Here is a 22,359-nt window from a genome sequence, read left to right as displayed (position 1 = left end):
GGTGTATACTGAAATCACTATTCCTGCAAGATTTTGTGGTAGATTCAAAAGCCAAACTTACTCATAACTGAGTTTAGTAAGTATCATTATTACTGTCCATCATAAAAAGTAAAAATGAGAGACTTGCATTCTTTCTGCTCTTTGATTTTCTAAATAGTAATAACAGTAGTAATATGAGGATCCACTTGATCCTTTCTCTGAAGTTATCAATTTTTAGACCATCTCTCTCAGGTATGTTTTCACTTTGAATTGAATTGAAACCCATATTTCCCATTTAGTAAGGTGCACTACCAGCTTCACGCAGGACCTACTGCATACCTGTAATGTACAGGTATCATGGTTGCTTTCTTGGGCTGATACTGGGTATTGAACTATGAAAAACTGAAATGCTGTTCTTTGAGGCTGACAGCCAACTGATGGTCATAGAGACATGCAGGGTTTGCAAGATTGTGTGAATACTGAGTGAAGTTTCTAGCAACAACACTAAGCATAAGTAAGTAATGGCTGTCTTGACCCTGTGTCTTCTCATGGACTAATTTGATCTGGCAGCTTGGCTGAATGGCGTTCTTCAAAGAATTAAAAAACTCTATCAAAATGCATGCATCTAGATAATTTTCCACTATATGAGCTGCTGTTTTTTTGTCTTTAGTGTCCTGGATAACAATATTTTAGCAGTTGTTAAGTCATGCCAATAAACCCCATACTTCTGGCATATGTCAAACACGGATGTATCAGCATACCTGCCCAATAGATTCAGAAATTCTGCACATAATGCTATCTAGCTGTGTGAGACTCCTGAACATGTAGCCCAGCAAAAGGATGAGAGCTGCTGCCACACTTAATTGAGTTACCTGCCATCCAGAAGGGTCAGCCAAAGAGAAGAAAGCACATGCAAGGAAACCTTGTATGAGTGATAGCTATAACCAGTGCTATTGATCAGTTTATTTCTTACTTATCAAGACACAAAGATTATATGAACTACATTATATGATCCATTTCCTGAAGGGTTGTTTTGGGCCATTTTAATAGATTACCAACATTTTTTTGTGTTGTTTTGTTTTTTGGGTTTGTTTTTTTTTTTTCCTCTACAGTGTTGTAGGGAGTTTGAGAGAGCTGAATTTTGGATTTTCTGTTGAGTTTTCCCTTTAGATTTGAGTGCAACTCATACATACGATTTTCTTCAAGCTACGGGCAGTTCCTAGCTGCTTTTTTTTTTCCAATGAAGATAAGCTTACATTCATTAAGCTATGGAAGAGTATCATTTTGGGTATTGATAATGCAATGAGAATGTTAACAAGTGCAATAACTATTCTGTGTTCAGCAAGTACATTAAATCCAGATCTATTTTGCGGGCAAATACGGGTCAGATCTCTTCCTGAAGTATGATGGCATTATATTCCATCTTATTTGTAACCAGCCTCTTCAGGACTGGGCTTTTTGCATTTCTCATCCATTAGACTATCTAACTACTGCAGTTGTATAAAGTTAGTTCTGGACATCAGTCTAAGTACTGGCCATTTGGACATTTTAATTTACTTATTTAAACTAAACTAATTACACTGGAGATAATGGGTTCAGTCTGACTTTGTGAAAACATAGCGTCTGCTGAATGCTACAGTCAGTTGAGTAACATTTGTATGTTAGAATATAAGATAGATTATGAGCTATTTAATGTCTTTGTTAGAGTGGACACAAGATTTATATGATGTTAACATGCTTCTGTACAGCTTTCCCTGTTGGACTGTGTGAACCAAGATCCTCATAAAAGAATATATAGTATACGTCTGCCTCATGGAGTAAAAAATGAACAGAGATCCCTGAACATGCACCAACCAGACTCATCTCTAAAACAGAGCAGTTGCTGTTGCTGTAGTGGATCACTGTACACTGGCTAATTAGCTGGATTCAACACCACATTAACCTGGCTGTTCTGATTCTGGACATAATTGTTTCCATTTGGCACCGTGCTCTTGTCTGTCAATGGAACAGCATGTTCAGATCTCATCCATAAACTGTGCAGACATGCTTATGGTGTCTTTTGCTTTTAAATCAGAGGTTGATAACTAGCCTGTGTGCGTAATAATTAAATAGCCTAATAAAATGACATGATATTGCTCATGTCATTTATAGCAGATGAGGGGTTTTGCAGCATAAAAATTAGCACCAAAATTGTGATTGCTCTCGGAGAAAATTCTCAGGCTGAACTGGATCATGAAGATTGAGCTAGTGCCTCCTAAATCTGGAGACCAGGTGAACTTGCGTAGGGCAGTGTGCTCCTGCTTCTACAAATTAACACAAAACTTCGTTCTTCATTGGAGCACTGCTCATCAACACAGCAATTAATTCAAACATGTGAAACTAAATCACTGATCATATCAATTTTTGTTGGGTTTTAACCACGTAAGAGTCTATTTATCATGAAAGTGTGTTTAAAAAACAATGTATTTGAAAAGAAATTCTCACCGTGTTCAAGATTGCAAGATCCAAATTGGGCTAGTTAAACATTTGCCATCAAACACTTCAATTAATCTGATTTCCTTACCTTTTGTTTTCAAATTGTCAGTGGTATCCTGAATAGCACACTGACCACATTTTACTTCTTAAAGCTTTGATGGTTATTTCCTTGTGGGTTATCATATAGGACGCTTTTGTATTAATTAGCTTTGCTTTTAATTTTTTTTTATTTCTTTAATTATAATATGTGCTTATTTAACCATGTTTGTTAAGGATATGCACTTAAAAACTCTTTCTTTAGTATTCTGTCCCACATTCTGCTCAGATAATTGATTCTTTCTGCGTGACATCATGTTGCTTTTCCTGCTCATATATCAGCTGTTATTTTTTCTTTGTCCCCCCTCCCCCCCAATTTTTTTCCTTTTCCCTTCTCTTCTCTTTTATTTTTCTTTTGTCTTCAGCCTGTTCTGCAAACTTGGAGTTCTTGTCAGGCATAGGATTTCACTGTTTGGTAAGAAGACCCTTGACAAATACTAGCATGGCCATCACTTGGTTTTCTTTGCCGTTTTTGCATTGTGTTACGTGCTGCTTTGTTGCATGCTGCATGGCTGAAATGCATGGTCTTCACAGACCACTAATTGTTTAGGCTGGTAGATCACAGAATTTACTAGATGGAATAAAAAGCTTTTGTAGTTATCAGTTTGGGTTTTTTCTTTTAGTTTTCCGTGTGTCTTAACTAATATCTGGATTTCATTATCCTACCAAAGAATTTTGCTGAGTTATAATTACTAATTTGTTATTTTATTCTAAATCATTTGGGAAAAACAGAGAATCAGAACTGCACATATGTATTGGAAGGTCATTAAGGAAAATTGTAGTGGGCTGAAATGCTTAGTTATGTTCTGTGGAATTCTTAAATATTCCCAGATGTGCTTGACTCCACATACGCATGTGTACTATCTTTCTGGTATTATGTGAATCTAGCAGGAGCTCGGTGTTTGTCTTATGCCATGTGAAAATCACTTAATTGAAGTCAATTTGAAGTCCGTATCAAGTGTATACATTATATGCGATGTGTGGCACAGTCATTTACTCTGCGATTTTTTCTTACGCCATGGTGATAGGATAGTTGAAATAGTACATCGTATGCATATATAACTTCTATGATGGATGCATTGCAAACTTCAGCATCCATGAACATACCTAACTGGGTAATTATCTAGCGAATTAGAATTTGATTAAGATAACATGCATCTAACTCAATTCCTACATATTTCACTCAATTTGAAGGGAAGGAACTCGCTGCAGCAGTGTGATGTTTAAAAAACTTACAGATCATTATGAAAACCATTAAGCTGAAAGATCAGAAGTTATTTTGGGATATCACTTTTAAATATGTTTTGGCATGAGCTGAGTGGATTTGTCTGTAAAGCCAAAAGATCATAGGAGGAACGGAGTTATTTCTGCAGCTGTGTGGCATTGTTGCAGCTTTTTCTGAAGGGTGGAGTATGTCACAAACGTACACATAAGCTCTGTTTTATACCCTAGGTTGTTTCTTCAAAGAATGAAGTAGCTCAGGTATACTATTAAAATTTTGCACATCTTTTTTGTTATTGTGTGAATTTGTTTTTCTGATTTTTTTTCTACAATGAGTAACAAGTTGAAATTAAAAATGTAACTTTCTTCAGTACTAAAGAAAAGATTTTTTCCATTCCACATCTCAGCTTGCTTCTTTCCTGTTCTTTGGCTGGGTTCAAGTGGTACAAGGAGATAAGTCAGATGGGATCAGATGAGTATTCACTATGGCTACAGTTTGTTTTTTAACCCTTTTCCTAGTGTGCAGTAACGAACAGAATACAAAATCTTTATGCCAACAATAGACGCGTACTGTAGCTTTTCCATAAGTTATGACAAAGTCACTGAAAGACTCTGGAGCATGGTCTTTTACTGTGGACCTACTAAGTCAAGTCAAAGTCACCTTACAATTTGCCTTACCTGGACAGTGAATTAGATCATGTTAAAAAAACCTGATCAAAAGAATTGCACTTACTCCAGCAAAGACAAGGCCTGTGTAGAAGTGGTGAAAATACTTAAAAGGACAGCCTCTGAGCATGGCTGGGGCCTAGAAGGTTATTTGTGCATTTTTGAGGCATCTTGAATGAGCAAGAGTTGCTCAATAATAACTTTTATGGATAGTGCGGAGTTTGCTATAACAAATAGAGAAATGCTATATAGTTTTGCTATATAGGTGTTTTATGTTATCATGAATTTGAATGGTACTGCTGAAGGTACAGCTGCATGTATGAAAGTCATTACTAAAAGTCATGTAGCTTAAGGTGTATGTAGAAGTCTTAATAAATTGGGAAATTAAACATGCGAGTCTTCCAGAGTGAACTTAAACAGTTAATCACATTTGATATCTAACAGTGTCACTGAGATTATGGAATTGTAATTCAGTATGGAATTATTATTTCTTTACACTGTGAAAGTACATTTGGACCCCAGTAGTTTCCTGTTTGAGAGCGGTAGCTGTGCATCAGTAAGACTGTATTGATTTACTTTCATTATTACTAGTGGACTGAATTTGAAAGTTTTTAGTGAATAATTTTGGTGACTTGAGCATTTGAATTTATATTTTTCTCAGTTTAAAAAAAAGATTATATGACTAGTCTGATTCACTTTTTATATTGTTTAAATCTCCAGTAAGGCATTCTTTCTATGTAAGCATGTAAGTAATTTTTAAAAAAAAATCTTCGTATCGGTAATACAGACTCATGTAATCTGAAGCAAAAAGTGGCTGGGTAAGAGATCAGGTAAGAAAGGCGTGTTTTTGCTTTTTGCTCACTCATTTTTGGAACTTAGGGAAATTAATTGGAGTTCCTAAAAAGAAACAAAAGGCTATCTCTGCCTAATGACATCCTGAATTTATAAGTGTCCTGCCAGTGAGGCATCCTGGAATCCATATCCATAGCACTTTCGCAATACAGCAACAGTTCTTCCCTTCTAATATAATAATACAGCTTTCTAAAATATGTAGGACTGCACCTCAGATTATTAAAGGAACTGAGTTGCGCAGTTCATGGGATCAACTGCATTTGTAATACATGCTGAACAGTGATACAGCCATCAACCTAGTATTTCTACGAGCTCCTGGCATTCTTTTAGCCTTAAAACCTTTTGGACTCATGTGGCTTAGTATTTGCATATGTACAGCCTCTATTGTTTTGAGTTCTGTGAAGAGTTCCTTTAAGGAACAGCTCTTGTTTCAGTTTTTATCCTATTGAATTGTACTTATCACCTGTTCCCCTTTCACGAGGTAGCGGAATTTTGTATACTGCACATTCATTTCTACATCAGTGTGTTTTGTATCTAGTTTTCAGGCTTCTGAAAACCAAGAAGATTTTTAGTTAATATTTTTAATTGAATGAAGGTACATATATTGGCAATAGTAATAATACTGGTTTCATTAGAAAACCCCTCATTTTAGGTTTCATAACTCGGTTTAAAAAAAGATGGCCTTCTGAAATTGACTTCTGACCTCACGTTGGAAGCAAACTGATTCTTGAAACGTTCAATTTAAACGGACTTTTTTTGAGTTTTAGCTGTGGCATTTTAAGGTACTGCACTGTAGCATGCAGTGTATACACACCTGCACAATGAATGTTAAGATACTATTTCATGACAGTCTATTCCACAGTCTAAGTCCAGGTTGCTCTGAGTACTTCCCTCCATCCCTGCTGTCATTAGCACCACCCTGCATTGATGAAGAACATCAGCAACTGACATTCATATCAGTCTATTCCACAGTCTAAGTCCAGGTTGCTCTGAGTACTTCCCTCCATCCCTGCTGTCATTAGCACCATCCTGCATTCATATCACCAGAGCAGTAAAATAGTAAGGAAAAAAATAAGAGCTGACAAAAAACTTAATCTTTTAGGGTGTTTTGGTTGGTAGGATTTTTTTTAGACCACCTCAGCTTTCTCATCTGCTTGCTGTATCATTGCATGACTGCCAGTGCAAAGAGGATGGGGCTGCCTGGCCAGGGGCAGCCATGGAAGCTGTGGTTCGGGTCTGTTTAATCTACTGTGGTTGAACACCACAATACCCCCTAATTTGGTAGCATAGAACAACATTCTCAGCGCTGCAATAAACCTCCCACTCCTTCCTTGCAATTTTATCTTTTTAAATCTCTGCTTCACTGAAATGGTTACTAATTTTAGTTGTATGTTTGCCTGTATTTTAAAGTGAAATAATCACCAGTGAGACAGTATAGTACACTGTATGTAGATGACAGTATTTTCAGAAATCTATTTTATGTTAAACTTTCAATTTATTTCCTACTTTCTTTTTTAATTGAGAAATTTTAAATATGTAGAGAAGCTAGAAAAGCCATTTTCATTTTTGCAGAGATATTAAAAAAAAAATCTATTAAGCTATGGGTCAAATTTGCGTAGCCTAAATCTGTCCTGGATTTAAAAAGTGAACTTAGAGGTGGCTTATACATGGCAACATCTTGGGATGTACATATGCATACAAGGCATGTTGTGTGAAAGTTCTCTTTTTACATACAGAAGTATGTGTGAAAAAAATAATTTAATATGGGAGATGCACATTATGTCAGAGGCTGTAACTCATGTGGGCCACATGATGCTGGTATAAATGGCTGCAGCCTCTTGGTAACACTAGGGAGCTAACCCTTTTGATGACATTTTATATAAACGTTCTCTTCCTGCAATAGCAGCTTGCAAAAGTTAACAGCTTTTATGTTACTGAGAGGGGGAAGGTAAATGTTCAGATAAACCTGAATGAATTCAAGCAAAATTTATAGAACTTGAATGAAAACTAGACAATACACTGCAGCTCTAATTAACCCCACATTTAAGTGCTTTCATCTTGACTGCCTCAGCTATTTGTTGAGAGATGCTTTACTGCCTCTAGTTACTGCATTTGTGTAAACAAGGCTAAGACAACAAACTGCATGTTTTTTTAACTTGAATGTTAAAATTGTGCAGAAGTTCAGTTGCTCTTCTGCTATGTCATTTACTCCTTCATTAAAATCAGAGATACAGTTAGCAAAGTGTAGGAATGCTACACAGTATGCTCAGCATAATTGGTGGATAATTTTCCTCCCTGTTTAGGAAATGATGCAACATCAATAGTCAACTGTCTTCACATACTTGGACAGACCTTGGATGCGAGGTAATACTGAATATATTTTCTAAAGTACGAATAAAATCACTCAAGAAAATAATATGCAGTCAGATCTGCGCTACCTGTGTAAGGCTACAGAATTTCAAAACTCAAGAACTTACACGACTGAAATGAATCCCCATTGTGAAGTAGGTTAATTACTGGGAGTTGGCAAGACAGTATTTGTAGGTTACACGTTCAACTTCAGTTTGGGTCAATGGTGTCCAGGAACTGCTAGCTGTTAGTTCATCTGGTATTAATCGTGTGACCATCCCAAAACCACAATAACATTAGAAATATTTTATTCTTTTGCTTACACTGTTTAATCAAAAAATTCAGGAATTAAATACACGTGGAGTACAGTACATCTGTCTCGTAGAGTGTCTTAGTTTCAAAGTTAATTTGGGTTCTAATTTGAACAAATAAAACCCTTTACATGGAATTCAGTGGTACTTCTAAGTTAAATAGAGCTGCTTGAGCCGTTTTGAGGTTTATGGATGAGACAGTCTTGAAATATTGTCAGGTAATGTGTTGCTTTTCATTAACTGGCCAGTCAACTATCTGTGCTGATAGTTGACTTTTAGGTCTTTGCAGTTGTGAAACAAAACATGATAGTTTAAACTACTTCCATGGTAATTTATGGTAATTTTTTCACTTTGCATTTGCTCTCAAAGAATTGACTGGATTACATACCGATAGCTCTTTTTCTCAATATCTTCTCAAAGGCTTAAGTGAACAAATTCTACTCCATTTAAATTTTACTCCGTTTTCAAATTTTACTCCATTTGCTATGGAGTAGAGTCATTATCATGGTCAATTATTATGGTACAGGTAGAGGTCACCGATTCAGTTCTTGGTAGAGATGTAAAAATAGCTCCAGGCAGGGATTAGGGATTCATGGAGGTTACATGAAAAGTTTGAAAATATTGGCATTGAAACTGTATATATTCAGTCTGTAAAACAAACAAACAAACTGGACTGTTACTCAATTTCCAAAAGAATTTATTTCACACATACCTGAAGGGATGCTTTCCTTAAACAAAGGATCTCTGTAATTGACCTAATTAAAACAAATAAGGTAATATTTCTCCTGGATTATATCATTACGTAACTGGTTATGGTGTTATAGTTATGTAATCAATGCATTAATTTATTTAATGCCCTTATTCTGGAGGCATAAATATGACTGTCATGGTTGGAAAGACTTTCTGAGTTCTAACTTGAGAGAGTTGTTCTCTTCTGAGAGTCAAAAATTGCAGGCTTACTCTTCTTTTTTGCTTGGTAGGTTTTTTCCCTCTGAAGGCAAGTGAATTTATACTTAATTTATAAATCTAAAAGGACTTTATGTTCTCAGTGGGAAACCAGATAAAGTATCCTTGTGTTCTGCAGGACACCTGTGAAAATTTTTTCAGTAGATTGTTCTGCTATGAGAAGATTTTACAATATCAAAAGAGGAAATATTTTTCTTCAGAGCTTTATTATCTTTTTCATACAAGCCAAGACTAGGCTTTACTCCATGCTTGTCTAATAGAGTATTCTTTTTCATTCTTTTTGCGTTCTATACACAGGACTGTGATGAAAACTGGTCTGGAATCTGTTAAGATGGCATTGAGAGCATTTTTGGACAATGCTGCTGAGGATCTGGAGAAAACAATGGAAAATCTTAAGCAAGGCCAGTTTACACACAGCAGAAACCAGCCAAAGGGAGTTACACAAATCATTAATTATACCACAGTTGCTCTCCTGCCGGTGCTATCTTCATTATTTGAGCATATTGGACAGCACCAGTTTGGGGAAGATTTGATATGTATGTATTATTTAGAAGTGCCATGCTGCTAAAATATCTGTAGTGTCATGTAGTAAGCATTACTAGACTCTCAGTGCTGTTAGAGAAGGACAAATCCTATGTCATTTTGACAAAATTGTTGTTGGTTTAATCAAACATTTGCTATAATTTACCTAGAACGGTCTGCAGGTTTTAGTGGCCTTTGTATAAAAATGAAAGCAGATGCGGCTGATTAGATGATTAGACAGTCAGAAGGCTTGATTTTGTTTCTAACTTTACCATAGATTTACTGTGACTTTCTTCTTATGCTAAAAGTTGCCTTGTATAGGTTAATTTGTGTTTGCTCTGTCTATAAATAAGGTTATACTGTGAGAATGATGTTATTGCATCGTACATGCACCTTGACTCAGTTTCACTTAGCGGGGTTTTGGCTGGATATATCTTAGATCCTAAGGAAAAGTGGAAGGAGCTCCTGAAGAATTCAGGCACTGGAGAAGGGAATGTGTTTGAGACTCTGTATATGAGATTTCTGTAGAGATTCTGATTATGGCAGATTCAGTGTCCTTTATTTTATCCAACACAGTCTCTGCAAGACAAAATTTTGCAGTCTGCAACACAAAACTTTGATTTTATATATTTTTGGAACTCCACGGGGATTCTGCTGTCCAGACTGCACTAAAGGAGGCAATCTGCTCTGTGTAGCTAACTCAGTTATGGAAATAACTGAGAGAAGGACCTGTAAGAAAAGACTATCAAATTATATTTTTTTCCTTTTTTTAGAATCTGGAAAAGTATTATTTAAAATAGCATTAAGAGAACTGTTTTTGAAAATCTGGAGTTGTATTGATGGATTTGAATGTGATTAAATCTAAACATCCACTTTTCTCATTAAATTATTCCTGTAAAATTTAGGAATCTGTGACAGTATCCAGAAAAAGTCATCTGGGGGGGTTCACATATATCACTTGTTCATAATAAACCACTTTTTCTGGCACCAACATGTTCATGCCTTGTATAATTTTTGATCTCTGGTATTCCATGTTTGGCACTTAATAATTAGCCTTTGATACTTTATTACTTAAGTTGTTATTCTTAACCAGCTATTCTACATACATCACACTGGTGTCAAACACCCAATTTAAAATTCATGAACCGAGAAAGAATAATTAAATTAAATTATGCCTATTTATTTTGTCTAGAGCATAGCTGGAAAGGCTAATTTTTCTTACACAGAACTTCTCTTTACATCTTGTTAAGAATAAGATTATCTTATTTGTACTACTCTGATGACAACCATCTTGACCTGGTGCTTGTACCTAACAGTATTACTGTATGTACAGCATACTCATGGTGTGTTCATGTACAACAGTTGGTCGGTGTACCTCAGGTTACTCTTAGTACCTAAAAATACTCAACTCCAAGATGATCTGAACTAAAATCATGGTACATTAAAAAGCCAGGCTGTGCAACTTTGCATCTCGTAGGCTTTCCCAGCCCATTAAATCTTAGTTCTATTTAACTCCCAACATTTCATTGCATCTTGGGGGAAGGTATTAGCACTGTGGGAGTGACCAGAAAAAAAATATATATGGAAAGAATGGGAGCGTTGTCCTTCTTGATGGTACTTACACTGTTGTTACGCTATTGCTGCAGATTACATTGGAAAAGCATTTTTTCAAACAGATGTTAACATTATTCTCACATTTTTGTGACTGAAACATCTGATAATTTCAAAACATGCTTTGGATAAGTATTCATAAGGACTAAAGAATTATTTATTTTTTTAATCCTTTGTCAGTCTGAAGTGTAAATTAAGTCCATGCTACAGACTGGTGTCTGTGTCTAAATTTTACAAAATACAAACAGAATAAAATATCTGCTTAACAGGGTTGCCTTTCTTTTGTAATGTATTTTGTACAGTGGTGTTACGTTTGTAAATCAACTTGTTCCCTAATAATTGTTTTTACTTTCAGAACTTTATTTGATTTGTCATGAAACCTTAAGTGCTACAGACAAACTAGAGGAGATTCACTAGCTACTAAATTAATATATTCTCAGATTATGCAATTAGGTATTATCTGTAAAGAGTTAGTATGCCATTAATTTCAGAAAGTTAGTGCACATGTTTTGTCTTAGCTAGTAACTAGGTATTGAAGGAAATGGAAGTTTTGAATAAAAACTGGCATTCAGTGGTCAGAAGACTTTTTGTATTTAGAGGGTGATTTCTGTGGATTGCCTTTGATAGCTTAAAATTATTAATTCAGTTATTGTCAAAAGAAATTTATTTTAAGTCTACAGAAATGTATTGCAAAGGAAAATTCTTTATAACTGTCATTTTCTTCTTCTCTGTAGTGGAAGACGTTCAGGTTTCCTGTTACAGAATATTGGCCAGTTTATATGCTCTGGGAACCAGCAAGAGTATCTATGTAGAACGGTGAGAAGAAAAAGTCTTCCTCTATTTTTAATATTTGTGTTTATATTCAGCTTCATTAATATGCAGTCCAGAAATTAATATAGAAAGACATTGTTGTTGGAAAGATATCTTGAGAGAAAAAAGGTGCTCAGATGTTAAGTGGAATGCAGCTGCTTTTATGATAATACACATAGAAAGTTGCATTATAAGTTTGTCAAAATATATTTGTTAATTAAAAAATATTAAAAAAATAATCTGGCTTTACAATAAATATCACTTGATTTGAGGTTCAGCTGAGGTATTATAAAAATACGTCATTCAGCTCAGCTGTTGTTACAATTCTTCCTTATATATTGTTCAATTGTGATGTATATTTCTTTCTCATTACCCGTTTACAATAAATATCACTTGATTTGAGGTTCAACTGGGGTATTATAAAAATACTTCATTCAGCTCAGCTGTTGTTACAGTTCTTCCTTATATATTGTTTAATTGTGATGTATATTTCTTTCTCATTACCCTAAATTTAATTTAATTTGTCACTGGTACAATGCTACTTCTTTTCTAGCCTAATTACCTAGAGAAATGAGGTTTTATAATTGCTTTTTTGTGCATCTGTGTATCTGCTAATCTCCCTCCAAGTTACATTTGGTCTGTGTAAACCATATTTGGACAAAAAGTAGAGGTAGCTAGATAATTCCGTTCTTAAAACTGAATAGTTTCCCTACAGTGACTAACACTGTTCTGAGGAAAGGCTAAACAGAACTCATATACCAGATATTGGCAGCAGCAATGTAGGAAGTTTGTATATATGTACACTGTCTAGCAAATCAACCTGTGCGTAACTCCGGACCAGCCCCATGACATACCCTTACTTACTTGGTGGCAGTATCGTAGGAAACATTATGAAGAAAGGTAGGGACCAATCTTTATAAATAACAGCACACTCATCTGTGCAAAACCAGGTCTCATTAATTTCATAAGGGATATAAAAAATTAATTGGTTTTGGTATTTAGCAAATAAATTATGTGGGGTTTATAGTTAAGACTAAATATGTCAGTGTAAGTCATATTTCTGTGTATGGTTGTCTACAACCATTATCACAAGTGAAAAGCAAGTAACAGGCTCTTTGTAGGTGTACATGATGGATGTATGTTTTGCTTATGAAAACCTAATGAAAAGGAAAAAGAAGAAAGAAGGAGCAAACAGGATAAATAATAATGGGAATGAAGTTATGTTTAACAAAATAAAATTTAATGAGCTGGATCTAGAAAGAACGCAAGGTCCTAAAGTGAGATAAACTATAGACTGAATATGAATCTTCTTAAATCACAAGATTAATTTGGAGGACTCTTTTTTTTAACTTGGAAGTTCATGGGACTCCTGGATTTCTGTCATCTGTGTGGTTCAGCTTCAGCAGCTAAGGATTTCTCACACATCTAAAATCTGCTCTGATCAACTGAATTGAGAAGCAGAAAGAATAGTTTTAAATGTCCCCTGAAGGACGTAAGTGAAGTGACAGGGGTCACTTCTTCCTAGAGACAGGCTTTTTACAATTTTGACACACTTAAGGAATTTTGATTATAAAATAAATTTTGTCATACATTTGAAGATATTAGAGCAATGTTTTTGTGTAAAAATTTTGGAGTTAGTGATAAGTAGAAGCAATTTTCCACTCTCTGAAGAACTTGACTTTCATGCTAGACCAAGGTCTGATTATTACTGTTTCTCAGAAAAAGGAAATTATGTCACCTGAATGTTGTCACTTTTGTGACAGTTGTTTTTGGTCACTTGGTCTATTCAGTAGCTTTTTCTTAATGGCAGAGATTAGAAAGTCATTAAATCTGAGGGGAAAGTAACAGAACAGAAAGCATTGTTGTGATGACTTTGGGTTTTCCCTGCATGTTCCTCATTTGCTCTCAGCTAAGTAAGCCACCTTTGACATTTTATGTCTTAACATTTAATTCATATATTGGCAGAGGGTTGCTATTGCCTGTTGTCTTGATGATCCTAATAATGTAGTGGTTTATCTCTTTGAGATCAACTCATCAAAGAAAGACTGGTATACAACTACCCTGAGGTGTAGTCATCATCAAAGATGTGTATACTTAATGATGTTTGTTAATTCACAGGCAACGATCAGCACTAGGAGAATGCTTGGCCGCTTTCTCAGGTGCCTTTCCAGTGGCTTTTTTGGAAACTCATTTGAACAAACATAATATCTACTCAATTTACAATACCAAGAATGCGAGAGACAGAGCAGGTATTTCCAGAAACTTACGTGATGGTTATGAAAACACAATTTCACTATAAATGCCGCTTGCCTTAATACATGAATTTTTTGCATATATTTTATAGTGCAAGAATTTTCTTGTACTCTCTTGATTGTGTTTCTTTCCTAAATCAATGGGCTAATTCTGGTAAAACCAATTATTTTATGTTTCTAAATATACCCTTGTTTTAATTTTGAGATACCATGAAGGGGCTTAGCACATTTTTAGTATTTCCGATATTATATGTTTGATGATAAAATTATGTATTCTAATCAGTAACTGTAGTTCCTCAGTTTTCATATGCAATATTGGGTTCCCTAAAACGTACTTGAAATTGAAAGCAAAATACCTTTGCCTGCATTAAGTACATAATATACCCTTAGAAAGTTAACACACCACAGAGTAGTATGTAAATTGTTTTTTCTTTGTTTGAAATACAAGACAGTACAAATACTTTCCAGTAACATTATGTATGTTTATTTTGCATATACCTTTTTGTTCCATTCTGAAGCTCTTGATGTTTCTTATGCTAAAACATAGTTGTTGAATAAGGTCCTTGTTCCTACAGTAGATAGAAGTTACAGTAGAACTGTACAAACTCTGTATATATGCTGAGTATGAATTATATCACAGATATGTATAGATGACTGTGTATAGTATCCCAGTTTATAATGACATCCATTTTATAACTTCACCTTTATTTTTAAAAAAGGGAGCATACCAGATTTATTCTTGAGAGCTATAGTATCTTATGTTGAAAATGTCAACAGTCATACTTACTTACCATATATATTCCAGCTATTTTAATACATCTAGAAAGATGATTAGCTGTATTTTCATTGATTTTTAACAGAAATTTGAATTTATTTTCCAAAATTTCATTAAGCTTAAAGGAGACCCTGCGATGTATTTAGTCCTAAATAGGAGAAGACACTGTTTTTGGAAAAAGACTAGCCTTAGACTATGTTGGTACAAACATTTCAATTCACAAACTGCAAGCTAAATTTTCAATATATAGATGTCTATGTATCTATATATGTATGTGTACGTCAGGATGTTAGACGTAGTTGTGCTTACAGATATTTACTTGTAGATGAAAAAAAACTGCCTCCAAAAATAAAGGCAACTGCAGTGCCTTTTGAGAGGAAGGAACTGATAAGTCAATAACTTGAAAAGTAAATATTTACAGTCAGAGCTTGACCTCCAGAAGTCATTTTCTCAGAATCTGCTCTACTTATTATAATGTCAGGCAACGATTTTTTTTTTTTCTTCTATTAATAGTCCAGGTATCATCTGATGTGTTGTGGAGACATGTTTCATTGTATCAATTTGTTTCCTCAACTGCAAAGCTTATGTTGGAAGAAATTTGGAAATTTAAGCTTTATTTTGAATATAGCAAACTGCATCTGATTTCTCTGAATTCATTGTGTAATAATTACATTGTTGAAGCTTCCATATAGGAATTATTTTTATTATAGAAAGTTTTATTATTGAAGCTTATATATAAACAGTTTATTGCCCAATGGTATGCAAGTACCTGTTATTTATTGTTGTGTTTGGTTTTTTTTTTCCCCCTGGGATCAGAAGGGCATAAATGTAAATAGAAAACAAAAGTTGTGTGGAATAGCAATTGAAAAGAATTATTTTCCCTCTATGACTTAGTTTATTGTTTTGTTTTTTTTTTTAATAGTTCTCAATTTGCCTACTAGTGTAGAGGAGGTTTGCCCAAATATTCCTTCTTTGGTGAAGCTAATGGAAGAAATTGTGGAACTGGCAGAGTCTGGTATTCGTTACACACAAATGCCACATATCATGGAAGTAATACTGCCTATGCTATGTAGTTACATGTCACACTGGTGGGAGCACGGGCCAGAAAACAACCCTGACAAGGCTGAAATGTGTTGCACAGCCTTGACATCAGAGCACATGAACACTCTGTTGGGTAACATATTGAAAATCATCTATAACAACCTTGGTATTGATGAAGGAGCCTGGATGAAGAGATTAGCAGGTAAGATGTAAAAATAAATGAATAAATAAACAAGCATGTGTGCATATATTCAGAATGTGTCAATATATATACACACACTCTGAATTACTCTATATATTCCCTGCTAAAGCTGGAGTAGAACAACACTCATATTTTTATGATTCTAAACAATACAAATCTTGATGAACCAGAAAAATTAAGTATTAAGAGCAGTGTAAGCAGTATGTTTCAATCTCTTAATAAGTAATATAAGAAGTACATTAGACTATTTCTTTTTCCCCAGAGTATGCTCATATACATTTTGCAGCATATTGAATTAAAGGACTATAGTTATTTAACCCATTTTCGTTATATAACAAGTTTCCATTTGGAGGCATTACACAGTTCCTTGCTATTCTGTATGAGTGCTGGATCCTTAAAATATTGTTTTGAAGCGGTATAGCTAACATTTCTATTACAATGAAATGTGGAAATGCATATGTCATTTTAGTAATCGTTATATTAACTTCATTGTGATAACACCTGAAAAATTATTTTTAAGAAGTTTATTTCTCAACATAACAATCTGTAAGGAAAAGTCACTTCAGTGTTGTGAATTCAGTTTTTCAAATAGGCTTTCTTATGACTTTTCAGTACTTATTTTAGTAGTAATTTTATTCATGGTAGCAGTCTGGATTCCTAGTCTTTTGAGGTTTAGTAATGTAATGCACTCTAAGGATAAGCGGTAACTGCCTAAAATTCTTTGTAATATAAAGGGTATGTTACAAATGGTTTTGCACTAAGGGGCCCAGGTGAAGTGCTAATTTACATATTCATTTTTATGAGCAGATTTGCAAAACACTTGTGCTAACAAGTCTCAAATGGCTGGTTGATGGATGGTTGAATCAGTCTCATTTCTGTCTACACACAAGCCTTCCAGTGTCCTAATGTGCATAAGAAATACAGGCAAGCTGTTTCAGTAGGTTTGCAAATAACTAGAGCATGCTTTCCAGTTCTACTTTGCTGAAGCTCAAAAGCAAGGTTCAAAAGAGAAGCCAGTGGCTGAGAAAACTTGTGTGTGCTATGTAGCTATCTACCCATACACACCAGCTTCTACATTATTCAATAAAATTGTCTAATACCAATATGTTGACAGAATGCGAGTAGGGAGACATTTCAAGTTTTATGATCTTGCAAGCTTAGTCTGTCAAGTTGTAATTTCTGCCCTCATAGTGACAAAGTGAATTGACTACGTAAAATCCTGACCACATTTAATTCTTGGCAAAACTTCTGCTGATTTCAATGGGGACAGGATTTTACTCTGTTGCCTAGCAATAAGATCCAAGAAAGAGGGGAATGGTAAAAGTTTGTATTTATATTTTGCAGCTAGGCATATATTATAATATTCATTGCCTTAAATAGTGTTTTCCCAGCCCATCATAAGCAAAGCGAAGCCACAGCTCTTAAAGACACACTTCCTGCCACTGATGGATAAGCTAAAGAAAAAAGCAGCAGTGGTTGTATCGGATGAAGAACATCTAAGAGCAGAAGGCAGAGGTGACATGTCGGAGGCTGAACTGCTCATCCTAGATGAGTTCACCACTTTGGCACGGGACCTCTATGCCTTCTACCCTTTGTTGATTAGATTTGTGGACTATAACAGGTAGGTGGAGAGGGATAGGTCTATAAATCTTGTAAAATCTTCCTGTTTATTGATACCGTCTCTTATCCTTGATATGCCTAGCACTGAATTCAAATAGCTTTTACTCAGCCTGCCAATCTTGAAGTTGCTCAAGCTGATACTTTATGACTTTTAGGAGGAGCTGGGGTCTTTTTTGGAAGAAAACTGAAAAGAAGGTGCAATCCAAATCTGTTGGATTAGACCTAGGATTAATGTAAAAAAGATTTTAAGGGTTTTGAAATAGGACGTCAAAAAGCCACTGCTACCAGAAAGGATTAAAAGCATGCAGGCTTGGTTTTGTTCACTTGTATCCTTGTCAAATGTTGAAAACTGATTTCAAAGCATAAAGCCAGTGAGGATCATCCACATTTCCACCCTTCTACCAAATTTTAGGGCAAAATGGCTGAAAGAGCCCAACCCTGAAGCGGAAGAATTGTTCCGCATGGTGGCTGAGGTCTTCATTTACTGGTCAAAGTCTCATGTAAGTAATTCCTTAGTAAATACTTGTTTTAATTAGGTTTCTTAGTAGGCAGATCAATTATTATTTAGTGGTTGTATTTTGGAAAACACATTTAATGAAGTGAAACTGCAGATGGGAAGGTATTAAGGACTTTCAATTTTCTGACACTTTTGAAATGCCTGAGTAGCTAAGGGACCTGATGAGTATTTTATAGCATTGTAACACTGATTGCAGATATTTTTTGTATAAATTCTATTTTGTTTTGTTTTTAATATATTAAGCTCATTGAGGTCTCTGCCCTTACCTTTTTTTTTACTCCCAATCAGTTATTTTTTACCCCAACACCCTTTTTAGAACAAGGATGTATGCCTACTAAATTAGTAGTAGTTGTCTCATTAAAGTCCATTTTCCTAAATTGTACAGCCTTTCTGCTTGAGCCTCTAGGCAGAGTTATGATAAAAATCATGTGGAAAGGACCTCAACAGGACTAGCGGAACTAGGATTTCCTGAAGAAAATATGCAGCCCTATTTAAAGTCACTTAATTTGAGTTGCAGTGTAGATTTGTATTTCTTTAATAAAAGTTAAAGATATGTAATTCAATTATTAAGCCCAGGTCTGTAGCTGGATTGAATGAAGGAAAATCAGTAAGTGTGCAAAGAGTAAGAAAGTAACAAAAATATCTTACAACAAATTCTCCATATAAATTTTTTTTTCCTAGATGATACTGTTTCATATTTCATAAATTTTACCAGTTAAGGATTTCTTCTTAATTCCACTTCTATAAAATTTGCCCTCGGTTCTCAAGTCTGATTCCTCTGGATCATATGCCAGAACCAAGGGGTCTTCATTAAGACCTAATCAGGCACTATCGGTGATAGTGCTTAAATGAAAATAAAACATGATTCATGTGAATACTGGAAGAGAAAGAAGAAAAAAAACCCAGAAGAAACTAAATATGTTCAGTTGTTAGATCTCTGTATGGACTATTTTCTATATTAAATGTATTTTCTGCCAGAAATTAAATTGTGTACTTGTCCTTGAATTTGACTCTAAAATTTATTATAAATGTGCTGTACACAGAAGCTGGTTGCACAGTAGATGGATACTGGATCATCAAATTACTTGTGTATTCACAAATTCAGTCTCTTATTTAAAGTTTCTTACGTATCTAAATATAGTGGGATTTATAATGGGAAAAAAGTGGAATGGGTGATTTACTAGTAAATGAAAATGCAGACAATATTTTTATATTGAATTAGAGGAGGAGTGAGATATTTATCATAGTTGATTCTTAGCCAGAGAAACTTTTTTTTTTCTCTCTAACACAGAAAAAATCCCAAGACACACAACCCCCTGAGCTATGTGATGTAAATAAAGCTGGATTTCAAGGCCATTATTGATCATACATTAATTTTTTCTATCCTTGTCTTATCTGGTGGATTTTACAAATTTTTGGTTAATTTATATTTTTATTTAAGGTTTGTTTAGATAGATTTCTCATGTATCATGAGTGCTTTTGACTGAGATCATTTATGTATTTCCAGAATTTCAAAAGGGAAGAGCAGAACTTTGTGGTACAAAATGAAATCAACAACATGTCTTTCCTTATCAGTGACACCAAGTCGAAGATGTCCAAGGTAGTGTAAAGATTTTTATATTTTCCTTTTTGCAGAGGAGAAGGAGACGGGAGACACAGTGGACTTTTAAGGTACTAATGCAAAATACTGGCAATGATGAAATGGCAGTTCCATTGGATAGGCATGCAGCTGTATAGATAGTAAGGAAATTGTCAAACCAGAGACAAGTACAAAGTTACTAGTGCAATTCTTCTATTTAATATTGGATTATTTTCCTCTTTGCTTTATGCTGCAGGCAGCAGTTTCTGACCAGGAGAGGAAAAAGATGAAGAGAAAAGGTGACCGGTACTCTATGCAGACCTCTCTCATTGTGGCAGCACTGAAGAGATTACTTCCCATTGGCCTAAATATTTGTGCTCCTGGAGACCAAGAGCTCATTGCACTGGCTAAAAATCGATTCAGCATGGTAGGTGCTCTTTATGCATTTCTAGAAGCTATAAATATTTTACTAATGAAAGTATTTGAAAGTTTTCCCCCATGCTCATTCTTACAGCATGACACAGATAATCACGGCTCTAATTCTGTTATATAAAGGCACAATGGGTGACTATGGTAGATAGTAATCTGCATATTATTCTCATTTTCAGGGCATAAAACATTTCAGTTTGGACATAGTTATTTTCTAAATGATCAGTTATATTTTATGAAGCTTGAATTTGGAAATGCAAGTAAGAACTGGATGTTTCCTAACTTCTATGCCCAATGTTCTAACTAGATCCTTTTGATCACTTTCATGTGAATGCAAGAATTTCTGTAGGTATAAACTGTTTTAGAATTGATTCTTCTAGGAGTAAACTTACAGTGCAAGGATGTGATTGTAATTTGGAACATACTCCTTTCTCAAGCTATGATACTTTATACACCCTAGCTGGTTATATGACCTTTGGACAGCTGAACTAAATAACAGATAAAAGATCTCCAAAAGAAACAGAAGTTGAATCAGAGAAGGCTGTGTTCTGTTACATTGGCAGGATAAGAAAAAAATTCTGTGTTCATGATACTGGTTTTGTTTGGTTAAAGTATGTATATATGTATATACTAATAATTTAAATTTGGAATTGCATTTAATGTGTTGCTGTGGCAAAATATGAATGATGCCATCCAGAACTTGTTCCTGTGAGCTTGGATATGGCTAACTGGCCTGGTACAAGAAGATGTATTTTCACTGAGATTTTCCTCAATCTTCCATGTTGTTAGTTTTATTCATCATCTGAACTAAACCTAAGTTTGACATCTATATGAACAATATTTTTTCTTTATTGCCTTCTATTCCTAATGTATATGATTTGTAATTTGTTTACAGAAAGATACTGATGATGAAGTACGAGATATTATCCGCAGTAATCTTCATCTCCAGGGCAAGGTAATCTATATGCAGTTTTTAAACATGAGTTTTCTTCCTTTGAATTCATTTGTTGGTGCCATGTAATGACAACCTGCCTTGGTTCGTTAGGATAACTTGCAGTCCATTTTTATCTTCTGTCAAGTAACTTTTCATGTCAATTTTTAATTGTTAGTTTTTACTGTGTTTATTGTTATCAAATTCCAATTAGTGCCAGATGAATAGCCCTAGGGGAAAAAGTCCTGAACTGGCCCAGTGTAGTTGAACTGTTTTATTAATGCTTCAAAAAATGGCAAAGAAGCTGCCATAATATGGAAGTGTAATAAAATTGTGTAAGTTTCTTCTCTATTGAAGGAGAGAAGGACCTATGGAATCGGACCTATGAATGGTACTTTATTTACAATCGTCCTTTACCTCCTCCCCCTGCCCCAGGTTTTATTCACCTCAAGGAAAAAACTACCTAGCATTTCTTGTGCTCGTTAAATAGATGACTTGGTTATGGGAGGGTTCTTCCTGAATAGTATTTGAAGATTAATATTCTCCCATCTTATGTTTTCTGTATATCGCTGCTCACAAAATCATAAAGATAAATGATTTTGCAAAGCTAACACTTAGCATTTTTCATAAAATATTACAAATAACAGTCCAATAGCTTTAAATTATAGGGATTGCAAATAGAAAAGTTTATCACTGAAAACAAAGGATTAGATTAAATGCTAAAATAAGCTTGAAATACTTATAGAGCATTGTTATATACTACGAAGTAGAAGAAACCACACAGGCAAAGTACTAGAAAGAAAAGAGCATTTATGAAGATCTTAATGAGCCGCCGTACTTAAGCAGTGTGCATGCCATGAATGTACACATCTTAAATGTCTTGTGATTTTGTGTGTGAACTTCAGTAACGTTTTCTTAATAATGAAGATAGGTATTTCTATTATGATATTTTCCGTATGTGTATATTGTCTTTTTGTGAGCCATGCCGTTTTAAGTCTTGTCTGGCATTTCATGCTGCTTTTTAGCACTTGTCCTCCCGTTTTAAATACTTCAGTTTCTAGTTTGTTTCTTTAGGGTTACATTCTGCATACTGCTGTTAAGACATTTTTGTCCGTTACTGCTTTGTTGCCTTGGAGTAATGATACTTCTTAATAC

At 34.8% G+C, this 22,359-nt stretch overlaps 1 protein-coding gene across 1 annotated transcript in view; it reads left to right on the top strand.

Moving 5' to 3' along the window:
* The window catches only part of LOC104624663 (ryanodine receptor 2), a gene marked incomplete at both ends in the record, with an annotated part of 91,782 nt that overhangs the window by 12,948 nt on the left and 56,475 nt on the right, over positions 1-22,359 (top strand). The window contains 11 exons of the mRNA XM_010292096.1: positions 2,916-2,965; positions 7,593-7,653; positions 9,213-9,451; positions 11,783-11,864; positions 13,977-14,107; positions 15,808-16,128; positions 17,509-17,749; positions 18,161-18,248; positions 19,773-19,865; positions 20,101-20,271; positions 21,169-21,228. Of these exons, the coding sequence (XP_010290398.1) occupies positions 2,916-2,965; positions 7,593-7,653; positions 9,213-9,451; positions 11,783-11,864; positions 13,977-14,107; positions 15,808-16,128; positions 17,509-17,749; positions 18,161-18,248; positions 19,773-19,865; positions 20,101-20,271; positions 21,169-21,228 (1,537 nt within the window). The remainder of the gene's footprint in view (positions 1-2,915; positions 2,966-7,592; positions 7,654-9,212; positions 9,452-11,782; positions 11,865-13,976; positions 14,108-15,807; positions 16,129-17,508; positions 17,750-18,160; positions 18,249-19,772; positions 19,866-20,100; positions 20,272-21,168; positions 21,229-22,359) is intronic.

The sequence above is a fragment of the Phaethon lepturus genome, unplaced genomic scaffold (genome assembly GCF_000687285.1).
Source record: "Phaethon lepturus isolate BGI_N335 unplaced genomic scaffold, ASM68728v1 scaffold1678, whole genome shotgun sequence".
Taxonomy (NCBI): domain Eukaryota; kingdom Metazoa; phylum Chordata; class Aves; order Phaethontiformes; family Phaethontidae; genus Phaethon; species Phaethon lepturus.
Note: the sequence above shows the minus strand (reverse complement) of the source record. Positions and strands in the feature narration are given on the sequence as shown.